At 41.7% G+C, this 22,918-nt stretch overlaps 2 protein-coding genes across 4 annotated transcripts in view; one reads left to right on the top strand and one right to left on the bottom strand.

Moving 5' to 3' along the window:
- The window catches only part of HPCAL1 (hippocalcin like 1), a 105,660-nt gene that overhangs the window by 28,540 nt on the left and 54,202 nt on the right, over positions 1-22,918 (bottom strand). The window lies entirely within an intron of this gene.
- On the top strand, positions 7,204-9,911 carry ZBED5 (zinc finger BED-type containing 5; the record flags this gene model as incomplete). The annotated part of the gene is made up of 2 exons (XM_084624267.1): positions 7,204-7,245; positions 8,553-9,911. 2 exons carry the CDS (start codon positions 7,204-7,206, stop codon positions 9,909-9,911), a joined length of 1,401 nt encoding a protein of 466 aa, XP_084480393.1.

Here is a 22,918-nt window from a genome sequence, read left to right on the forward strand (position 1 = left end):
TTCCTGAATGTTTTGTTAATGAGTGCATTCCTCATCTGTGCTGACATTTAAATGATCACTATAAATCAGAATCATCAATCCAAGGTGGATAAAAAACAATTTTTAAATAAATAAATAAAAGATTTGATTTAAATTAGATTTTTCTATGATGTTATTTACATTATAGAGTTTTCTTTTTAAAAGTAACCTCTTTAAAATGAAAGCTGAATTTAATACAAAATAGGCTAAGGCCTAAACTAATAATCTCTTAAAACATTTTAATATAATAATTATTCACGAGCCTCTATCTAAAAACTGAGTTAAAGACTGCTTTTCTATATAAAGAAAGAATCATGGGGGTGGGGGGGGAATCTACCTTTTGAGGTCAAGCTTTATAAATATGGTACAATAGGTCATATACTGTATTAAGGGCTTGTTTTGTTTAATAACAATCAATTTTATATGCTGTTTTGTGTGTTTAATTAAATTCCAGTTACATCCTAATGCAGCTTGACACAAGTCATAAGCAAAAAATTAATTACCAATAAATAAGCAGTAAGCTACAACACTGCAAATAATATATCATTCGCCACTTTCTAACATACTAAAATGTAAATTAATCACTAAGAATCTGAAAATATTAACTATATAATTGTTTAAATATATATGTATATAGTTACTGTGTACCCTTCTAGGTAGCAAAAAGATGGATCCAATCTAATGTAAAGGCTCTATTTAGTTGTAAATCAACATGTTTTAATGGTTACATCAGCCAATGAGAATGCACCTTTCTTTAGAAAATAACTGAAGTCTAAATGGAAAAATTGATTAAAACCAATTATTTAAATTGAGGCTTTCCGCTTGGTAATTTAAATCATGATTTAAATTGCCTTGATGTAAAATCAATCCACTCTGCAACCCACTGAAATGGGTGGGGGCAGTTCACACTTCCTTCAGATCGGTTGTTTCTGGTGGTGTTGCCAGACATTACCACACTGCTTTATATTTAACAAATTCCCTTTACAACCATAAAGTCTATAGATATTTAAAAAAATATCACTTAACTTCTGGAATAAGAAATAGTACTTTTCTGTGGTGGCTGCCTTACATAAGTATGTCTTCAGCATGGGCTAGCTGTCCTAGTATAAGCCTGCTGAGGACCCTGGGTACGTACCCAGCTTGCTAGCCTGTGCCAGGATCCTCCCACACCACACACACAGTAATTACGTGTGGACTTTGAGTAAATACCCCTAAAGAAACCCAACCAGAAATGATTGAGAGTGAAACTATTAGCGTCCATTAAAGATGTGTAGCACCTCCCCACATACATTACACTGTGGTGTCCACAGATTCTAGGCCTTGTCCTCTGGACAGTCAAGTTTGGTGGAGAACGAAGTTTCTTCACACTGCATCACGAACAAAGTGGCCATATTTTGGGAGGGTGCTAGGAAGTCTGGGATATGGGTGGTTGGACTTGGGCCCATATAATACAATGTAGAAGCTGGAGCCCCGGGGCTCAACAATTCCTAACATGGGGTTACAAATAAGTGTAGACACTCAAGCCCTAGGTTAACAAACCCAGAATCTCCTAACTCGAATTCTACTCACCCTGGGTTTACAGAGCAGTGTAGACATGCCCTGATTTATGCCCACTTCCCCATACCTTGGCATTTTCAAAGGTCCTGTCTATGCTGGGAGAATGCATCACATTAACACTGTTTGTAACATGTTTCAATAAGTACAATCTTAAACGTGATTTTCTCCTTAGTGCGGACCTGGACAGTTGTGCTTTTAAAATGCATTTGCATGTTGTGATTAACCCGTAGGGGCAAAGCCATGTTTAATACCATACCATTAACACATTTTCTAAGGTGACACATTCTCTCTGCACAGACAGGGCAGTGTTTTTCTTTGGGCACGCAATCGGGTAGGTGCCTCTCTTACCTTGAGCCTTGTTTATTACATTTTGTTTGTAGTAAATTAAGAATCAAGAGATAGGGAATATATTACTGTGACCCAGTGGGTTATAAGACCTGGAATTAGCATCAATATTTGGAACTTTACGGGCTTCAAGGTTGAGTGCCAACACTGAGGGCTCCTACAGATTGGTGGAAAGGAACCTTCATGTCCTCAATTCCAAGGAGTCAGAAGCAGTATAGATCTTGGGAGGGGCATTGCTCAGGGCTGGAATTTTCCATATTCATCTTCTCTTTCTTCCTCTCGCTAACTCTGTAAATGCTGGCCAACTTACTCTCGCCTCCTTTCTGACAAACAGTCTAGATAGGAATATTACCATCACTTTCACTCCACCTTCTGAACAGAACAGACAGCACCTTAAAGGATCTGAGGTATTTTTATTCTCCTGATCTGTTCAGCTGTTTAAATTTTGCATTTAAACTTTAAATGTTATCATTGCAGCACAAGAGTTTAACAAAATCACTCCTTGGTCTTACAGATGGATTCACGGCTTCTGGACTATTCCCTCCAGTGAAAATAGGTTACCATTAGCACAGACTATTTCACGATTAAAAGATTAAAAATTGAACAAAGTATCAGAAAATGTGATTCATGTTCTCAATGGAAACAACTCCTGCATTTCCTTTCCTCACTGGCAAGGCTCCAAAACATAAGAAATGGGAGAAGGGACAGAGAATCAGACACTTATTCAAATAGGTCATTCCAAGACCTTACACACCATCTGACTTTTCATTTAGGAAACATTCTATTTTAGAAAGGAATGGATACATGTCTAAGGATGAACCATTTAAACAATTCCAAAGCAGACTCTAGATATGATTTTGGAGCAGCTCCAAATTGGGGTGGGGTTGCAGAGAAACACACAAAAGCGCCACTCGAATTTGGACAGAGATCTACTGGGAGGAAGCACTTCCTACTTCCTCATCTCTTCTATGGAACACAGAGCTTTAAATAAACCTCCTCGAGTGCTGGTGAAAACCAAGTTGTATTGATTGAAAATGAGAGGTAGTTTTTTTGCCATGCTACATCGGATTTCTCTGCTCTGGTAGAGGCTTACCCAATAAATATATATATATTTAAAGTGTAATTACCTCACCAATGGAAACAGAAAAGTTTCATACGATTCCAATACAGCTAGTGTTTTACAGATCACAACTCACCAGATATATGAAGAGTCACAGTCAGCTCTCTGGATTCCCCTTAAGGAGACGTGCACTACTGCATTAATCAGTCCCTATGTTAACCAACAATCAAAGGAAGATATATAAATAAGAGATCTACGATGTACACTTACCTGAATACACCATGACCCAACAAAAGAACCAACATGTTCACATCACATGTGAGGAGTGTTCCTTTTCCCACCACATCCACTTTTAAGCCCACTGTGCTTTGATGTAGCCATCCACGTGGCTTCCTTCCCCCGCCCCCCTGTGCTCTATGGATAGAATGCTGATCTGCCAAGCCACTAACCTTACTCCATTCAAATCACCTCTAGAAGACTCACTTTTCCCGTGGCCTCCACAAGAAGTGAGTCAATTATTAGAATACAAACTTTTATATTTAAATGTGTGCATTTCATATTGCTACACACATGCATATTTTCTAGTGATTCCCTCCCCACTGGGGCTCCCAATACATCCTGTCTGCTTTGTATTGTGACCAAGTGCCTCCTCTGCCTTGGTGGGTCCTGCGCTTATTGGCGGATTTGCTCACCTCAGAGATTCACTGCAGCCCTCAGTTTGGCCACTTTCGTGGCTCAAATCTGCTGTTCACTCAGTTACCCTTATCACTGGCTAGCATGGGGAAAAGGAAGAACAACAATCCTCACAGTCTCTGCTGATCCACCTAGTGGATCTGGGAACAGGCCCCTCTGGTGGAACCCACAGTCCAGGTCAACTCCTCTGGTATCAAGCAGGGAGGTGGGGGGGATGGAGGGAACCCAGGCCCACCCTCTATTCCGGGTTCCAGCCCAGGGCCCTGTGGATTGCAAATGACTACAGTGGCTCCTGTAACAGCTGCGTGACAGCTACAACTCCCCCGGCTACTTACCAATGGCCTCCTCCCAACACCTTCTTTATTCTCACCACAGGACCTTCCTCCTGATGTCTGATAATATTTGAACTTCTCAGACTTCCAGTAGTACACCTTCTCACTCTAAGCTTCTTGCGCCTCTTGATCCCAGCTCCTCGCATGCATGCCACAAACTGAAGTGAGCTCCTTTTTAGACCCAGGTTCCCTGATTAGCCTGCCTGTCTTAATTGATTCTAGCAGCTTCTTGGTTGGCTGCAGGTGTTCTAATCAGCCTGTCTGCCTTAATTGTTTCCAGAAAGTTCCTGATTGTTCTGGAACCTTCCCTGTTACCTTACCCAGGAAAAAGGGACCTACTTAACCTGGGGCTAATATATCTGCTTTCTATCACTCTCCTGTAGCCATCTAGCCTGACCTTGTCACAGTATCTACATCATTTAGATGATAAAACTCTGTGGAGTAGGGGCTGTTTGTGTTTTGTGTCTTGGAACAGCACTGAGCACAATGTCAATGCTTAGTAACAGAGGCTGATCACAGCAAGATCCCTGTGGAAGTCAATAAAAGTGTTTAGTCTGCGAAGGGACAACAGGAACAGGCTCTCCAACTTTAGGGCTAGGCATTATAACAAATGAAGATTTATATTAATGGGAAAACAACACAAGACCATTCAGTTCTACTTGCTACACAGAATCACTGCCATTTTTTTAGTCAACTTACATTTGACGAAGCTTCTCTTGTCCAACAATTTATTCTGCAATTTCATTATACCTCTTTTACCGAACCTATTCACATTCCCAGAGCAGGCGCAGGGAAATGAAGGCATTTGTAGTCTCTTTGCCAATCCATTCTCCGTGTGTGTGTGGAGGGCACAAACTGCCACATAAAACACGAAAATAATGCATGCTCAAGGTGTCTAAATTTGCATCCCTGAGAACTTCAGTAGGATGGAAGATGTAATAAGGGAAAATGATGGAGGGTAGGAAAGAAATCACAGGTTTGGAAAAATCATGCCAGACAGAGTAAGTAGCCATGTGAAAAAAGAGTAACAATAATAATAATAGACGACGACACTGGGGGAAAAGCACTGACCACTGAATATACACGCACACACACATTTACCAGGGTCACTGCTTTGAAATTCAAAACATACAAAGCCTTAAAAAAAAAAAAAAAAGGCAGCTTCCTGGAGGAAAAAATTAGTTCATGAACAGCTCAGCACAAAGCAATTATCTACTAGTTTGGAGCAGACATCTGTTGCGTTGACCTATTGAGATAATCATACAACTGTGCAAGCTCCAAAAATGGAAAAGACAATTTGCACCCCCCCAGGCCCCAGTCTTACTGGTCCCAGAGTAACAAATTGCCATCACAACAGCCTGCCTGGTTCTAGTAACATTCAGTGAATGACTAAATGCTAAAAATAAAGGCAATACTGCTATTTTCATAAGATTTCTAAATTACTACTATTTGTCATTTATATTACTGTAGTATTTAGAGGTTTTAACTGAGATCAAGGTTCCATTGCACATTGGTGATATACAAAGACAGTGAGAGACATTCCCTGCCATGAAGAGTTTATAACCTAAATAGACCTCAGAGGAAGGGAGAAACAGGCAGAGAGAGACAGAGTGATTTTCCCAAGGTCACACAGGTGTACAGTGGCAGAGCAATGACTAGACCACAGGTCTCCTGATTCCTAGTCAAGGGTCTCAGGCACTAGACCATGTAGTCTCCCAGCTAATGTTTGTACAGGCATTGAAAAGGTTAATCATTTACTATGTGAGATAGAACAGAACAGGACAAAACAAGGGAGCACCCATAAAACATCACTGAGATTTTACGGGGTGGCGCCTCTCAGCACTACCCTACCTACCATTAGCCTTTTAAGCAGCAATTAGTTTAAATGACTAAAAGACAGTGTTGTAGCTGTGCTGGTCCAAGATATCAGAGAGACAGGGTGGGTGAGATAATATCTTTTGTTAGAGAGAGACAAGCTTTTGAGCTTAGACAGAGCTCTAGACCCGTGTAGCTTGGAAGCTTGTCTCTCACATCAACAGAGTTGGTCCAACAAAAGATATTAATTACCTCACCCACCTTGTTTCTCTAACAGACTGAAAACATGGCAACTCCTAGCTCTATGGCAACTACAGCTAATACTGGGGGGAAAAACCCTAGTTCTCATCATACAATGGCTTTGAATGTCATGTGTGAGTAACCACACTTTCCTTGGTGTGCACCTGTCAGCCAATGTATGGGCATCCTGAGTGGCCCTCATGCCCTACTGGCTTATGGATAGCCTAGATTAGAGGTGTCAAACTCATTCTATGGATGATACTTAGGGTGACCGTATGTCCCGTTTTGGCCTGGACAATCACTTTTTAAGCCCTGTCCCAGCTGTCCCGACTTTACTGGCGAAAGTCGGCATTTGTCAAATTGATCAGCTGGCAAGAGAATGGAACAAATCAAATGCCCACTTTTGTCAAAAAAATGGGGGTGCAGAGGAATCTGCGGGGGGGACCACTGATGCCAGCCCCACACGGGGGAGGGGGGAGGTGGCAGGGGCAGAGATAGGGGGGCAGGGAGGCAGTGCTCAGGTGAGCAGCGACGCCAGCCTTGGAGAGAGAGAGAGAGAGAGAGGGGGGAGCTCGGGCAAGTGGCTCAGGCCACCCCTCGGGGCGGGGGAGGGGAGAAGAGAGGGAAGATGGCGCTCTGGCTAGCCTCACACGGTGTCCTGTTTTCCCTTTGGGTCACCCTAATGATACTGCAGGGGCTACAAAGTGAGGTCCAAACATTATCCTTGATCTACAGTGGCTTTCCACTGGATAACATTGAGGGATTTGCAGAAAAACAGTGGCCAGAATACAGTCCTTAGATAGCTACTAAAATTATGGTTAGTTCTGCTGCATCCAGCACTATTCTGAGTGAAAGGGATTCAGGGAACTTTTAAGCACCACTGCTATTTCTGCCCTTTGTCCACGTGCACATGCAGTTCCCTGACTTGTGCATACAGTTGCTATACTCAACCCGCCCTGTTTCAGAATGTGGTCCTAACTAATAGGGTAACGTCTCTACAGCTGTATAAACTAGAATGGTCACACAGAAAAAAAACAAAAAAACAAAGGCTCTGCTATGTGAACTTTTTATACCACTAACATGAGAAAAGTATGGCAGCCTCTGAAAGACTTAACTACAAAAGGGTGAGGCACAGAGGTCAATATGCAGGATATTTTAAAAATAAAAAGTGACGCTAATAAACTAGTAAGTGGGGTCAATTCTGAGAAATTACAGATCAGATAACTATTTTAGGTCATTTTTATCTCACACCTTGCGGGCTCAGGATTGTTTTAATTTCCTAGAAGACTTGTCCAACTTAGTCATGTGTGATTACATTGATGACTTCAGGGATGAATTTGTCAAAATTAGGTTGACCAGATGTCCCAATATTTGGGACTTTATCTTATATAGGTGCCTATTATCCCCCGCCCCCATCCCGATTTTTCACACTTGTTGTCTGGTCACTCTAGTCTCAATACATTTATATTCTCAAATATTAATATCGATTCAATCCAGACAAAAATATTTTGCTTCCTCCCAGAATCATCACATTTAGAACTTTAGGGGGACACAAATTTGGTGCCAAAATTTAGATTTTGAAAAAGCAAGCATTTGAGATTTCAGACTAGTCAAGTGTTTCCATAATTGCCTATTAAAGTCAAATAAAAAGAGGGTTTAAAGCACATAGATATTTCCCTGCCGTGCTTGGAATCCAAACACTGCACACTCAGAACCTGAAAGTGAAACAGACCGTAGACAAGAATGAAACTGACTTCACAGATTTTCATTGTTCAAGCTCAGACACATGCCAGAAATACAGTCTAGGTCAGCGTTTCCCAAACTGTGTTCCACAGAACACTGGTGTTCCGCACGACGTGAATAGGTGTTCCGTGAATATCATGGCATAAAGAGAATGCAGCACGCAAGCTTGTTGACTATCTACCCAGGGGCGAAAGAAAGTAGAGTGACTGGGAACGCCAGGCCCTTTAAATTGCCCCCTGGGGAAGCCAGGCTGCCCCAGTACAGTGCACGGGTGTACCGGCTTACTTTCACCTCTGTGTCTACCCCTTTTGGGCACATTTCAGTTAGTGACGTCGTACCCCTTCCGCTCGAGGTTGTGCAAACTGCAGTGGTATGCACATACCATTCTCTTTACGCCATGTTGAATAAAACATTCACTCAGCACGTTCAAATCGGTGGGTCGTTACCGTGTGTGTGATAAGCACAACTAAACTAGCTTCACTCGAAACAATATAAATATCTGTGACGAACAAAATTTGACAAAAATCAGTATTTCTAAATATTGTTACTAAACCTAATCACCATGGATTTGTGGCTAAAAGAAGGAATTTTGAAATGAAAAGCAAGTTTTTCTGGTACTCCAACTGTGGCCAATATAAACAAGCAAAATATTGTGACACTTCGAAGTGAGGATGAACAATCGCAGTCTTTTGTTGCTGAAAAATCTGTTCATACTAGTGAGTTATCCACGGTGAAAATTTCCACTGAAGTATATCAAAAAACAAGAAGAAGCAGGTGTTAAAAGACCGAAACAAAAGTATGATGAAAGTTATTTGTCTTTTGGTTTTACGTGTGTTGGAAATAAAGAAGTTCCTGATGCGCAGTACGTCGTGTGCAACAAAATACTAGCAAACAGTTCATTGGCTCCTGCTAAACTTCGTAGGCATTTGGAAACCAAGCATGCTGAGTACAAAGACAAAGATATAAGTTTTTTCAAGAGGCAGCGTGACTCACTTGGAAACTGTAAACTTTTGATGATTAAAATGGCTAAAACAGACAACGAAAGTGCAACAGAGGCACCTTATCGAGTAAGTTACCATATAGCGCTTGCCGGAGAAGCTCACAGTATTGGAGAAAAGTTTATCAAGCCTTGCGCAAAAGATATTGTAACGTGCATGTTGAGCGAGCAGTCTGGTAAAAAAATTGATGCTGTACAGTTGTCAAATCATACTGCTGCACGCTGTATTAAACATCTTGCCAATGACATAGAAAAAGAGCTAGTTTGCCGACTGAAAATTTGCCACGAGTATTCATTGCAGCTAGATGAGCCCACTGACTTTTCAGGACTTGCTGTGCTACTAGTATTTGTCCGATATAGATTTAATAATATTACTGAAGAGGACCTGCTCTTATGTGAATCTCTGCAAAGCTACACGACTGGAGAAGAAATATTCAACTGCATCAACAATTTTATCAGAAAGCATGAAATTAGTTGGGGAAAATGTATTGATGTATGTTCTGACAATGCTCGGGCAATGATCGGGAAGATTAAGGGAGTTGTAATGCACATCATAAGTGTGGCACCAGAAAGCACTAAGAGCCATTGTGTTCTACACAGACAAGCACTTGCAGTTAAAGAAATACCAGCAGATCTAAAAATTGTGCTCGATGAAGCAGTACAAATGATCAGTTTTGTCAAATCTAGACCACTTCAACCCAGATTATTTAAAATTTTGTGTGAGGAAATGGGTAGTCAGCACAAAACGCTTCTTTTACATACGGAAGTGAGGTGGCTATCCAGAGGAAAAGTGCTTGTGAAGCTTTTTCAACTTCATAGTGAACTACTGGTATTCTTCACTTCAGAAAATTCAGGACGAAAATTTAATGACTGTCTGAAAAATTCCTTGTGGCTAATGAGACTTGCGTATCTTGCAGATATTTTTGCAAAATTAAACAAAATTAATCTGTCGCTTCAAGGAAAGAATGTGACCATTTTTACTACAATGGATAAAATTTTGTTGTTAAAAAAGAAACTGGAATTCTGGGCATCTTCTGTAGAACAGAATAACTTTGACTGCTTCCCTACAGTACATGAACTTCTGATTGAAATAAATTCTACAGTCCACTAAGAAGTTTCCACCACCATTTTACAGCACTTACGTGACTCTATTAGAATATTTTCCTATAACTACTGATGATGATGCTTGGGTTCGAAATCAGTTTGTAATTACAGCCAAACCAGTCAGCTTTACTGCGCACGATTACAAAAGCCTAACTGACTTAATTTCTGATGGGAAACAAAAGGATCTTCTGCTGAATAATTTTTGGAGCAGCCTAATAGAAGAGTACCCTAATGTGGCTAAACATGTAGTTCGAGTGCTCCTTCCTTTTGCTACAACTTATTTGTGTGAGATGGGATTTTCGTATTATATTGCAACAAAAACCAAATATAGGAATAGACTTGATGCTGCACCTGACATGAGGCTTCAACTTTCCAGCATTATTCCTAATATTAAGTGAATATGTGATAGAAAAACGCAGAAACACCAATCCCATTAAATCCAAATTTATATTTCTGTTTATAAAAATAGACTTTCCTAGTAAAAATCTAATTTGTTTGGTGTTTGTGTATATATAAAAACAGTTTTTTTAAAGTAGAACACTATTTTAAATTTTGACTCTTGCACCTGATTTTTGTACTACTTTATACGTGCTTTCCAGTTAGAAATTGTTAGTTCAAGTTATTTTAAAATTTGTATTTTTGCTTTGTTTTATAAAATAAAATATATTTGAGCATAAATAACACAATTTTCTATTTGAAAACCAAATGACTACAAAATAATAATATAAGTGTTCCGTAATAGGCTGAAAAGCGTTTCATGGCCAAAAAAGTTTGGGAAACACTGGTCTAGGTGATAGGGCGCTGGACTGGGAGTCAAGAACCTGCGTTCTATTTCCAGCACTATCCTCAGCCTGCTGTGTGACCTTGGGCAAGTCATTTCACCTTTCTGTGCCTGTTTCCTCAGCATCTTGTCTATTCAGACTGTAAGCTCTTTGGAATAGGGATTGTCTCACTATGTGTGTGTACAGTGCCCAGCACAATGGGACCCTGATTCCAACTGGGGCATCTCGGAACTGCTGTAATATAATAAATAAAAACAATAATGAAGAGCAGTGAAAACAACATTGGATTTTTAAAATTCTTCTGGTTGTAATAAGCTAAGTTATTATTTTTTGTAATATACAGACACATGCTTGCTTATAAGATATGGTCTCTGTATTTTGAAAGCAGTAATGTGAAAGCCACCAGAGGACCGTCTGTAGGAATTCTAAGTTTGGCAGGAGCCCCTGCACAATACCCATCTTGGGGTCTGATCCAACCAGATCCCCCCTCTCCATTCTCGTGGTCAGAACCCTTCCCACTGCACATCCACTTTAGCATGCTTGTAAATGTCTTCATCAGGCTGCACGCACAGTTTTTGCAAAGTACACACGAGACACTGCAATCTTTCTGGAGGTTCTAAACTTTGGAACACCTAATGTTTTTTAAAAAAGTAACTACCTAGTCTTTCCAAAAATACTCGGAGGCATTAGTTCTTACTGGGAAAGGCAGAACCAACCAAGGCTCTAATCATACGTTGAGAACTGGGTGAAGGTATGTTTTGGAGCAGTTCTCTAGGGCAGTGGTTTTTAATCAGAGTTCCGGGGTCCCCTGGGGTAGTGAGCAGGTTTCAGGGGGTCCACCAAGCAGGGTTGGCATTAGACTTGCTGGGGCCCAGGGCAGAAAGCCGAAGCCTCATCTAACGGGGCTGAAGCCTAGGGCCCCGAGCCCTGCCACCCCAGGCTGAAGCTGAAGCCTGAGCAACTTAGCTTCATGGGGGGGGCCCTGTGGTGTGGGGCCCCGGGCAGTTGTCCGGCTTGCTTCCCCCAACACTGGTCCTGGCTTTTATATGCAGAAAAACAGTTGCTGTGGCACAAGTGGGCCATGGAGTTTTATAGCACATTGGGGTGGGGGGCCTCAGAAAGAAAAAGGTTGAGAACTCCTATTCTATCCGAGCAGAGGGCCTACATACAAAGCTTCTAAGCTGAGCTATTGGAGAGAACACCTTCTAAAAATGTGCTAGAACAATTGTGCTAATGTAATCCACACAACTCCTGGGTGTAGTGTTCTGTCCCATCTAGCAGCACCAAGACCACTTAGGCCATGTCTATACTACCCGCCGGATCAGCGGGTAGTGATTGATCTATCGGGGATCAGTTTATCGTGTCTAGTGTAAACGTGATAAATCGATTCCCGATCGCTCTGCCGTCGACTCCGGAACTCCACAACAGCGAGAGGCGGAAGCGGAGTTGACGGGGGAGCAGCGGCCGTCGATCCCGCGCTGCGAAATAAGTGATTCTAAGTCGATCTAAGATACGTCAACTTCAGCTACGCTATTCTCGCAGCTGAAGTTGTGTATCTTAGATCGATCCCACCCCATACTAGTGTAGACCAGGCCTTAGAGAGAAAGATAAAATGAGTCCGCTTTACAGCCTTAGCTAACAGCCAGTTGGCTTTTAGCTCATGCGGTAGAGGCTCATGCATTAAGCTCCAGAGGTCCCAGATTCAATCCCGCCCGTCAATGACTGGGGTCTGTCAGTGTTACACTAACAAAAAACCTTTTGTATTTCAAACTCCGATCTCACAAATGCATTTGCCCAATAATCCTCAAACTTCCTTTTCTCCAACCCAAACAGTCCTCTGACAGAGGACCACACGTCTCCACTTCACTGCTGTTGGACAAATTGGGGGTAATGTAGTGTGGGTTATATAATCAAAACGCTCAGGCTTAAAGCAGAAAACTAACCACAACCTGACCTATGGAGAGACCAGAGTCACTCTAATATGCAAGTCCTACTGAAGGGCCAGTTATAACAGAGTTACAGCAAGAGTAGATCCTTGTGTGTGTACATTTACATTATACATATTTTAAAGCCTCTGTTCTGCTGTTTTTCTAAAGAGGAGAAGATCAGAGACTTGGCAGTACTGAAGGAACAGCTGCAACAAAAAGGAAGGGCCATCTGGAGTCAACTAAGAAAATGGCAACCTCCAAAGCAATCAAGAAAAGGATTATGAACAATGTCATTAAAAAAAAAAAAAAAAAGGTAATACATGGCTCTCTAAGAATGCAACAGTGCCACAGATCACCTTTCCTGGATGTAGAATTCAGCGAGTAGCATACACACATTATACCTCTTCGGAATGGGTGAGCTGGGGTTGAGAAAAGAGCACACGCATAGTTGGGTTTTTCTTGAGGGAGAGCGGGGGGGGGGGGCTTACTGACATTCCCCTCTCCGAGCATCAACCTGCCCTATCCCCTATAGCGTGACTGAAACAGCTCTGCTGGACCTCACAACTGCATCTCTGCACTCACCTGGCTGCTCTGTCCAAAACCGAGGGTGTTCTACAGCTTCTCTGGGTCAGAGGGGCCCTCACCACAATTGACTGAAGCTGCTCAGAAGAGACACAAACCTGCCTGGACCTTATGATGAGTATATCACTATGAGATAGAGCTATATGTGAGTGTGGAGATGTGCAGGGGGGAAAGAGAGAAGAAAAGAGATAAAAGATCCAGATGGAGAAAGTTGCAAAGCACTGGAAAGACTCGGATCATTTTAATTCACTCAGATTTCACTGTAAAAATTCTACAAGGAGTTAACACAACAGGGCTCAGCACAGATGCAGCTCAGCCCAAAAAGAGCTAGAAGCAAACAAACCTGCTGATCTACACACACGCACTGCTATCCAATTGATTTTATGAAGATGAGTATTTAAAGAAGCAGTTACTGATCTATACTATAAAAAAACTCCCAAACAGGTATTTGCTCCACGAGTGTTTCCTGTAAGTTTTGTGTACATGTATGCACACAACTTTATTTATCTAATTTTCCCCACAGAAAATTTATTTATTGCTTGATAGAATCCGTTCTCCTTAGCTACTGGAAAGGATTAAGATTGCAAATTTCCTACAGGCTTGTATTACTAAGCCACAGGGGCTTCCATAAGTAGCAGACTTTTTTTCATTGTAGGCAAAGATTGCAGCACTTAACAACAGAATTATGCAGCAGAAGTCATTATTTATAAAAAAAATACTACTTTATGTCCAGTTTCTTGGTATTACCCTCTAGTAATTTATTATCCTCTCTCATTTCTTTGCTTAAGAGGCCATGTCAAGGTTCCCTCCCCACTCTGAACTCTAGGGTACAGATGTGGGGACCTGCATGAAAGATCCCCTAAGCTTATTCTTATCAGCTTAGGTTAAAAACTTCCCCAAGGTACAAACTTTGCCTTGTCCTTGAACAGTATGCTGCCACCACCAAGCGATTTAAACAAAGAATAGGGAAAGAGACCACTTGGACACATCTTCTCCCAAAATATCCCCCCAAGCCCTATACCTACTTTCCTGGGGAAGGCGTGATAATAATACCCTCACCAATTGGTACAGGTGAACACAGACCCAAATCCTTGGATCTTAAGAACAATGAAAAATCAATCAGGTTCTTAAAAAAAAAAAAAGAAAAGGTACAAGAATCACCTCTGTAAAACCAGGATGGTATATACTTTACAAGGTAATCAGATTCAAAACATAGAGAATCCTTCTAGGCAAAACCTTAAGTTACAAAAAAGACTGAAAAACAGGAATACACATTCCTCCAGCACAGCAAATTTCACAAGCCATTAAACAAAAGAAAATCTGATGCATTTTCTAGCTAGATTACTTACTAACTTTACAGGAGTTGGAAGGCTTGCATCCTTGATCTGTTCCTGGCAAAGGTATCACACAGACAGACAAAACCCTTTGTCCCCCCCCCTCTAGATTTGAAAGAATCTTGTCCCCTCATTGGCCATTTTGGGCAGGTGCAAGCGGGGTTACCTTAGCCTCTTAACCCTTTACAGGTGAAAGGATTTTGCCTCTGGCCAGGAGGGATTTTATAGCACTACATACAGAAAGGTGGTTACCCTTCCCTTTATATTTATGACAGGCCATATCTACCTGGAAAAAAAACCAAACAAACAAAAAAAAACCAAACAAAAAACACCTTACCAAGTTGTAATTTCTTTCCTAGAATTTGAATGGAAAATTGATCAGCGGGTTAGAATAGGGGTCTGGGAGCAGTGCTCCTGATTCAAGTGTGCGCCGTGGAACAACTCATTCAGACTTTCAGTTTCTCGGTCCATATTATGGTTATTTGTATTACAGTTGTACAGAGAAGCCAAAACAGAGATCAGGGACCCATTGTGCTAAGCGCCGTACAGATAGTAAGAGCCCCTGCCCGATGGAAAGTATAATCTAAACCAGACAAGACAGTCAAAAAGGTGTGAGAGAAAAGTATTATCCCCGCTTTACAGATGGGAACTGACACACGGAGAGATTAAGTGACTTTCCCAAGGTCACCTAGGAAGTCTATGGCAGAGCCAGGAATTGAACACAGGTCTCCTGATCTGAGTCCTAATCCAGTGCTTTAAGCACAAAACCATCCATCCTTTCTCTCTGTCAAATGGTTGTATCATCTACTTCACCGTGGTCACGAGGCTTAATGAATGTTTGTAAATCACTAAGACCCACTGATGAAAAATTCTACATAAATATATATTACTATTCTAACAGCACAGAATGTGACCTTCAACCCTGCAGAATGGTCAGGCAGATGATTCCTCCGCAGGTCAATGCTCTGTAAGTGAGTTGGCAGCGATGCGTCATGCGTGTATGTGAGAAGAAAGGAGAGGGTAGGTACATAGTGTAGCCTAGCAAACACAAAGGAAACACAGGTTTCCTCTGAATTCTAATTTAGCTGAAAGGTTATATAAAAAAGGGGAAATGTCAACAGTTTATCCCCACAAGAAATTACAGATGCTTTGTGTTTTTAAGGGCCAAATCCTGCCATCAGATATGCAGACAGTTAATGGGAATTTTTCCTGCTAGTAGCGTTTAGCATTTATTTGGTGAATGTTTTTCAAAGAGTTATGCAAACACAAATTGATCCTCTCCACAGCCTTGTAAGGTAAACAAAGGCACAGAGACACAACTGATTTAATTATCTGTGTGATGTAAAAACATACAAGAAAAATCTGTATAGTGCTTGCTTTTACAGAAATCTTCGTCAATTGGAAGGCCATACACACAGCTAAACCAGGCTCCAATATTTGAAAAGGCATTTCCCCAAAAACTCTTTTTAAAATCAAATACTATATTTAAAGGTGACACTATTAAGATCCATGTTATAAACAAATGTGTTACTAGCACCCTCTTAAAGCATTAAAAGTAAAAACTTTCATTCTCAGATTTTCATTAGTTATGCTCTGCTTACTCTGCATTTCTCTCAACTTCATAAATAAATAGATAAATAAATACAAAAATAAAAAAAAAACTTTCACTTTCAGGGTGACAAGGAATTTCTGGGATTTCAAGTGCTACTACAGTATTTTTAACAATTTATTAGTGATGATTTTCAATGTAATTTAATAAGTTGTGGAAACATTTTCTTTGTGTTTATATTTTATAAAACTTTCACAAAAATATAAATGTTGGGCCAAATGTAAATTGACTGTATCCCTTAGAATCACAAACACATGCACACAGCATGAAGCTTTCCAACAGTAATTTGATGAAACAAAAAATGCCTAAGACCTGTTAAGAAGAGCAAGGCCTCTGATGCAATGTTATGCTTAAGTCAGTTACGTAACTAAGAAACTGTAGGGTACAAGGGCAGGAAAAGCTCTACAGTCAGTTTCTGAGCAGCAGCTAATGTGTGAGCTTTGGAAAGCTCATAAAGAGCTTTTGCTGGAATCGGTCATCTTGCAAGAATAAGCTTGAAATTGAAGCCCTATTCACAGGGTCTTGCTACTGGTACCTTGTGTGTAATTATCATGCACAGTGATGAAATCAGGTTGCTGCTAAATGCTGAGTTAATACCTAGGTCTCTGGAATTTTCTCCCCCTCACACAACAGAGCTCATCTGTGCTATCTGTCAGGGCAAAGCTCAAAATGGTTTACTTTCAAATTTTATGCTTGCTGAGTGTGTGTGTGTTAATTGGACTGAGGGTTACAAAAATGGGTTTTTCTTGTTTTCTCCGATTTATTTTGCCCACTGATTTTTTAGGTTTGTTCTGAAAGTGCCCAGTGACTTTTGGACACTGATAATACTAACATTACAACATATTAATAGTTTGTATTTCAAATGTAATTTGACATTTCTGCTAACTTGTTTCCTGCATACAAATTTCCTTCTATGTTCTTACTGTGATAATTGCTGAAATGCACACTGGCAATCTCATTCATGGAAGTAATACTGAAAAAGATTCATCATGCAGCAGCTAAAATTAATCTCTCCAACAATTTTTAACAGAGCTGTTCAATAACTGTTTAACATATTTTAATTAGACCAATAACCAACAGAGCTAGGAGCTATTACTTTAGTAAATCTAAAAACGCTTGCCAGAAAAGCTAAAGGTAACTGCTAGACTAACTAAAATCTGAACAAGAACCTTAATGAATAAGGTTTCAGAGTAGCAGCCGTGTTAGTCTCTATTCGCAAAAAGAAAAGGAGTACTTGTGGCACCTTAGAGACTAATCAATTTATTTGAGCATAAGCTTTCGTGAGCTACAGCTCACTTCATCGGATGCATTCAGTGGAAAATACAGTGAGGAGATCTATATACACACAGAACATGAAAAAATGGGTGTTATCGTACACACTGTAAGGAGAGTGATCACTTAAGATGAGCTATTACCAGCAGGACAGCGGGGGGGGGGGGGGAGGGAGAAGGGCAGAGGAGAACCTTTTGTAGTGATAATCAAGGGGGGGGACCATTTCCAGCAGTTAACAGGAACGTCTGAGGAACAGTGGGGGGTGGGGAAATAAACATGGGGAAATAGTTTTACTTTGTTTAATGACCCATCCACTCCCAGTCTCTATTCAAGCCTAAGTTAATTGTATCCAGTTTGCAAATTAATTCCAATTCAGCAGTCTCTTGTTGGAGTCTGTTTCTGAAGTCTTTTTGTTGTAATACTGCGACTTTTAGGTCTGTAATCGAGTGACAAGAGAGACTGAAGTGTTCTCCGACTGGTTTATGAATGTTATAATTCTTGACATCTGATTTGTGTCCATTTATTCTTTTACGTAGAGACTGTCCAGTTTGACCAATGTACATGGCAGAGGGGCATTGCTGGCACATGATGGCATATATCACATTGGTAGATGGGCAGGTGAATGAGCCTCTGATAGTGTGGCTGATGTGATTAGGCCCTAGGATGGTGTCCCCTGAACAGATATGTGGACACAGTTGGCAACGGGCTTTGTTGCAAGGATAGGTTCCTGGGTTAGTGGTTCTGTTGCGTGGTGTGTGGCTGCTGGTGAGTATTTGCTTCAGGTTGGGGGGCTGTCTGTAGGCAAGGACTGGCCTGTCTCCCAAGATCTGTGAGTGTCGGGTCGTCCTTTAGGATAGGTTGTAGATCCTGGATGATGCGTTGGAGAGGTTTTAGTTGGGGGCTGAAGGTGATGGCTAGTGGCATTCTGTTATTTTCTTTGTTGGGCCTGTTCTGTAGTAGGTGACTTCTGGGTGCTCTTCTGGCTCTGTCAATTTGTTTCTTCATTTCAGCAGGTGGGTACTGTAGTTGTAAGAATGCTTGATAGAGATCTTGTAGGTGTTTGTCTCTGTCTGAAGGGTTGGAGCAAATGCGGTTGTATCGTAGAGCTTGGCTGTAGATGATGGATCGTGTGGTGTAGTCTGGATGAAAGCTGGAGGCATGTAAGTAGGAATAGCGGTCAGTAGGTTTCCGGTATAGGGTGGTGTTTATGGGACCATCGCTTATTAGCACCGTAGTGTCCAGGAAGTGGATCTCTTGTGTGGACTGGTCCAGGCTGAGGTTGATGGTGGGATGGAAATTGTTGAAATCATGGTGGAATTCCTCAAGGGCTTCTTTTCCATGGGTCCAGATGATGAAGATGTCATCAATATAGTGCGAGTAGGGGCATTAGGGGACGAGAGGTGGGGAAGCGTTATTCTAAGTCAGCCATAAAAATGTTGGCATATTGTGGGGCCATGCGGGTACCCATAGCAGTGCCGCTGATTTGAAGGTATACATTGTCCCCAAATGTGAAATAGTTGTGGGTGAGGACAAAGTCACAAAGTTCAGCCACCAGGTTTGCCGTGACATTATCGGGGATACTGCTCCTGACAGCTTGTAGTCCATCTTTGTGTGGAATGTTGGTGTAGAGGGCTTCTACATCCATAGTGGCCAGGATGGTGTTTTCAGGAAGATCACCGATGGATTGTAGTTTCCTTAGGAAGGCAGTGGTGTCTCAAAGATAGCTGGGAGTGCTGGTAGCATAGGGCCTGAGGAGGGAGTCTACATAGCCAGACAATCCTGCTGTCAGGGTGCCAATGCCTGAGATGATGGGGCGCCCAGGATTTCCAGGTTTATGGATCTTGGGTAGTAGATAGAATATCCCAGGTCGGGGTCCCATTTTATTTGTACATATGCACAATTATGAACCAAATACATCTGGGAGAATTTTTTATCTCTGTGTGTGTATCTTTATGTGTGTGTCGCATACACGTGCGCACAGGTAAAAAAAAAAACTTGCATTTCATCTGGGTTTAGTAAGGCACAATACACTCAGGAGAGTCCAGGAAAGGCTATTAACAAGCGAAACACTTTCCTGTAAACAGAGTATACTTTAACTAAAAATATCTACTGTGTGCACTGCAGCTTTGTTATAGACCTCACAGAATTTAAGGCCAGAAGGGACCATTGTGATCATCTAGTCTGACCTCCTGCTCATTGCATGCCACAGAACCTCACCTGCCCTCTCCTGTAATAGACCCCTAACCTCTGTCTAATCTCTGTCTGCAGTCCTGAAAACACAATTTAAAGATTTCTAGTTACAGAGAATCCACTGTTTAGTCTAGTTTAAACCAGCAAGTGACCCATGCCTCATACTGCAGAGGAAGGTGATCCCCTTTCCCTGCACTCAGGGTCTCTGCTAATCTGACCTGGGGAAAATTCCTTCCTAATCTCAAATATGGTGATCAGATGAACCCTGAGTATGTCGGCAAGACCCATCAGTCAGACTCCTGGGAAAGATTTCTCTGTAGTAACTCAGAGTCCTCCCCATCTAGCATCCCATCTTTGGCTGTTGTGAATATTTGCTACTAGCAGTCACAGATGGGCCACATGCCATTTTAGGCAATCATATCAGTTTTCAGTTTAAGCTGTTCTACATTCAGTGCTGTATCTAAGAAATGCCTCACTAAATAAGACTGTACCATTATTGTACAAAAGGAGAGAAAGGTGCTCTTTTAGTCATACATTTTACAAGATATGGGGCATTAATATTTGTGCCCCATCCAAATTGGGTAATTACTTTCTGCCTGACTTCAGTTTCCCCTGTAGTTTCAATCAGATACAGTATACTTCACTTCCTGTTTGACACAGTTACAGTAAAACCTCAGAGTTACGAACAGCAGAGTTAAGAACTGACCAGTCAACCACACCCCTCATTTGAAAACAGAAGTACACAATCAGGCAGCAGGAGAGACCCCCCACAAAAAAGAAGCAAACGCGGTACAGAACTGTGTTAAACGTAAACTACTAAAAAAAAATAAAGGGAAAGATTTGACAAGGTAAGGAAACTCTCTGTGCTTGTTTCATTTAAATTAAGATGGTTAAAAATAGCATTTTTTTCTGCACAGTAAAGTTTCAAAGCTATATTAAGTCAATGTTTACTTGTAAGCTTTTGAAAGAACAGCCATAACGTTTCATTCAGAGTTACGAACACTTCAGAGTTACAAACAACCTCCATTCCTGAGGTGTTCACAACTCTGAGGTTCTACTGTACGTTGTGTGTCTGAATATTGGTAGGGCCTGACCAGCAAACACACACAAGTAACTACTTAAGTCCCATTGCCCACAAGATTAAAAGTTACTAATGTGAATAAATATCTGCAGGACTAGGCCATTTAACACTAGCTCTGTTTTTCCATAGGAGCAGCTGAATTATAGTGCTGGATGAAGTAATTATATACATGTATATCACAGTGACATCCATGTGATATACATCAGTTACGTAGCTTTAATCTATCTACTAATCCATAATTTCTTATAAACCCAAACCCCCTGAATACCTTCCAGAGGACTGTGGCTTGCTTGGTTTTTAGGCAGTAAAACCACCAACCACACAAATGATTCCTCCTTTCCTCCACAAATTTACACATCCGAGTTCCAGGAGGGGCAATATTTTCTGCCTGGACTAATAAGTGGTATAAAATTCGCTGACTCGTGAATCATCAGGTCCAAAAAGCCCTGTGAGCTTGTGGTGTTTTTCCGGGTGTTTTATATATATATATTCACTCATTCTAGTACATACACACTACATATGTGATATCTACATACATATTAATACAGTATATATGCAATGCAAATATATACGATCAATGGTGCCACAGAATTGCAGGGTAAAAACCCAAACAAACTCCTGCACCCTTTATTTCTAGATCTTCCTTGTTAATCTACAGTCCCTGTCTCTACCTCCTGTTAGAGGTGGGAGCTGAAGTTACTATGCTAGTGACACTGGGAAGTAGAGCAGTGTCTTTGCTGAGACCTGTCACAGGGAAGGAGCTATCCCCCATTCCTCCAGCTTTGGGAGGCCAGATCACAGCTGCTGATTTGCTGCGAAGGCTGGGGGGGGGGGGAGGGGTTGGGGGGGCGCTGGGAAGATACCTCCCAATCCACCCCCAGGAAAAGCAATGTGCCCTTACCATTTCCCACCTGGCACCCCCATCCAGAAGTGAGGGAGAGGGGGAATGGCCAGAGGAGTCTGCTTCTTCACTGGACACCCACATTTCAAGACTCAGAGAGCAGTGGGGGGAAAGGCAGCCTAGCCCCTCATCTCTCATGGTGGTGCTTACAGAGGAGCAAGCAGAACCAGGACATCTAGACATCACTATCACATTCTAGGGACCAGCCTGCTTTGGAGGGGAGAATGGCAGTGGTTTAGAGGCAGATACAACCAACCATTCCCCATATTCCTGCTGGGGCTCCCCAAGCCAGGTGGGCAGAGAGAAAATGTCACTTCTCTCCCCCCGGGCATGCAAGTAAAGTTAGAGAGATGGGCACACAAGGGGAGCAGCTGGAAGCATGCTGCAGCCAGCTCCACTCAAACCCTACCATCAGCTGGAGGTGGATGGGAGGCAGGAGGAAAGTTCCCCCAGTTATGACAGTCTCACCACCGCTCTAGCTGAGAGGCTGTCTGCTGTGTGTCTGCTCCAGGAAGCGGAGGCAAGGGCTGGAGAGTAGCAAAGAATTTATTTTTAGAACTTTGAAAAGTAAAAACAAAACTACACACAAACCCACTTATTCACTCACACATACCCCCTCCCCCAACTTATACTGGTTTTTATACTTAAAGCTCTTCCAACATCTTAAGAATTGGGGCGGGGGGGAGAAGACCCTACACCAAGCACTGGTAAAAAAGCCTCTCAAGATCCCTGCATTGATGAAAAATGAGCCTATCAAGCAAAGGCATGAGATGCACAGATCATTACTTTACGCAGTGTTGTGAAAACATGTCACCTGGCTTCCCTCCAGAAAAAGTAGGCTACACTGAAAATAATAATAAAAGCAGCTGCAAATGGCTCAGCTGTAAGAAGAAGCAATCTGCTGTAGTATGAACTGCACAAAAAACACGGCTAGTCTTAAAGAGAAGGCATGAAAAGAAAACGTACTAGTGTACATATTTAGCAAAAATAGTGGATGCTTTAAGGCCTTAGCTCAGGTTTCCCCTGTCTCCCCCACTGAAAAGAAGATTCAGAACATATGCTAAATATAATTAGGTTTTACATTCAGTTAGAGCACTACAGATTGTTTTATTACACTGAGCCTGAATGGTGGCACCGGGTTGGACTGATGATGTATCCTCTCCCCCACAGAGGTTAGATTATACCACACTGAAACGTAGTAGTGTAGGGGAACGAGAAGAGGGAGTCTTGTTTGTATGGCGGCAGTGCTTGGAGGCCCCAGTCAGGATCTGATTGTCTGTTGTGCAAGGTGTTGTACATACAGAGTAACAGAAAGTCCTGGGCCCAAACAGTTTA

The sequence above is a fragment of the Lepidochelys olivacea genome (assembly GCF_965140295.1).
Source record: "Lepidochelys olivacea isolate rLepOli2 genome assembly, chromosome: 3".
NCBI classification, from domain to species: Eukaryota; Metazoa; Chordata; order Testudines; family Cheloniidae; genus Lepidochelys; species Lepidochelys olivacea.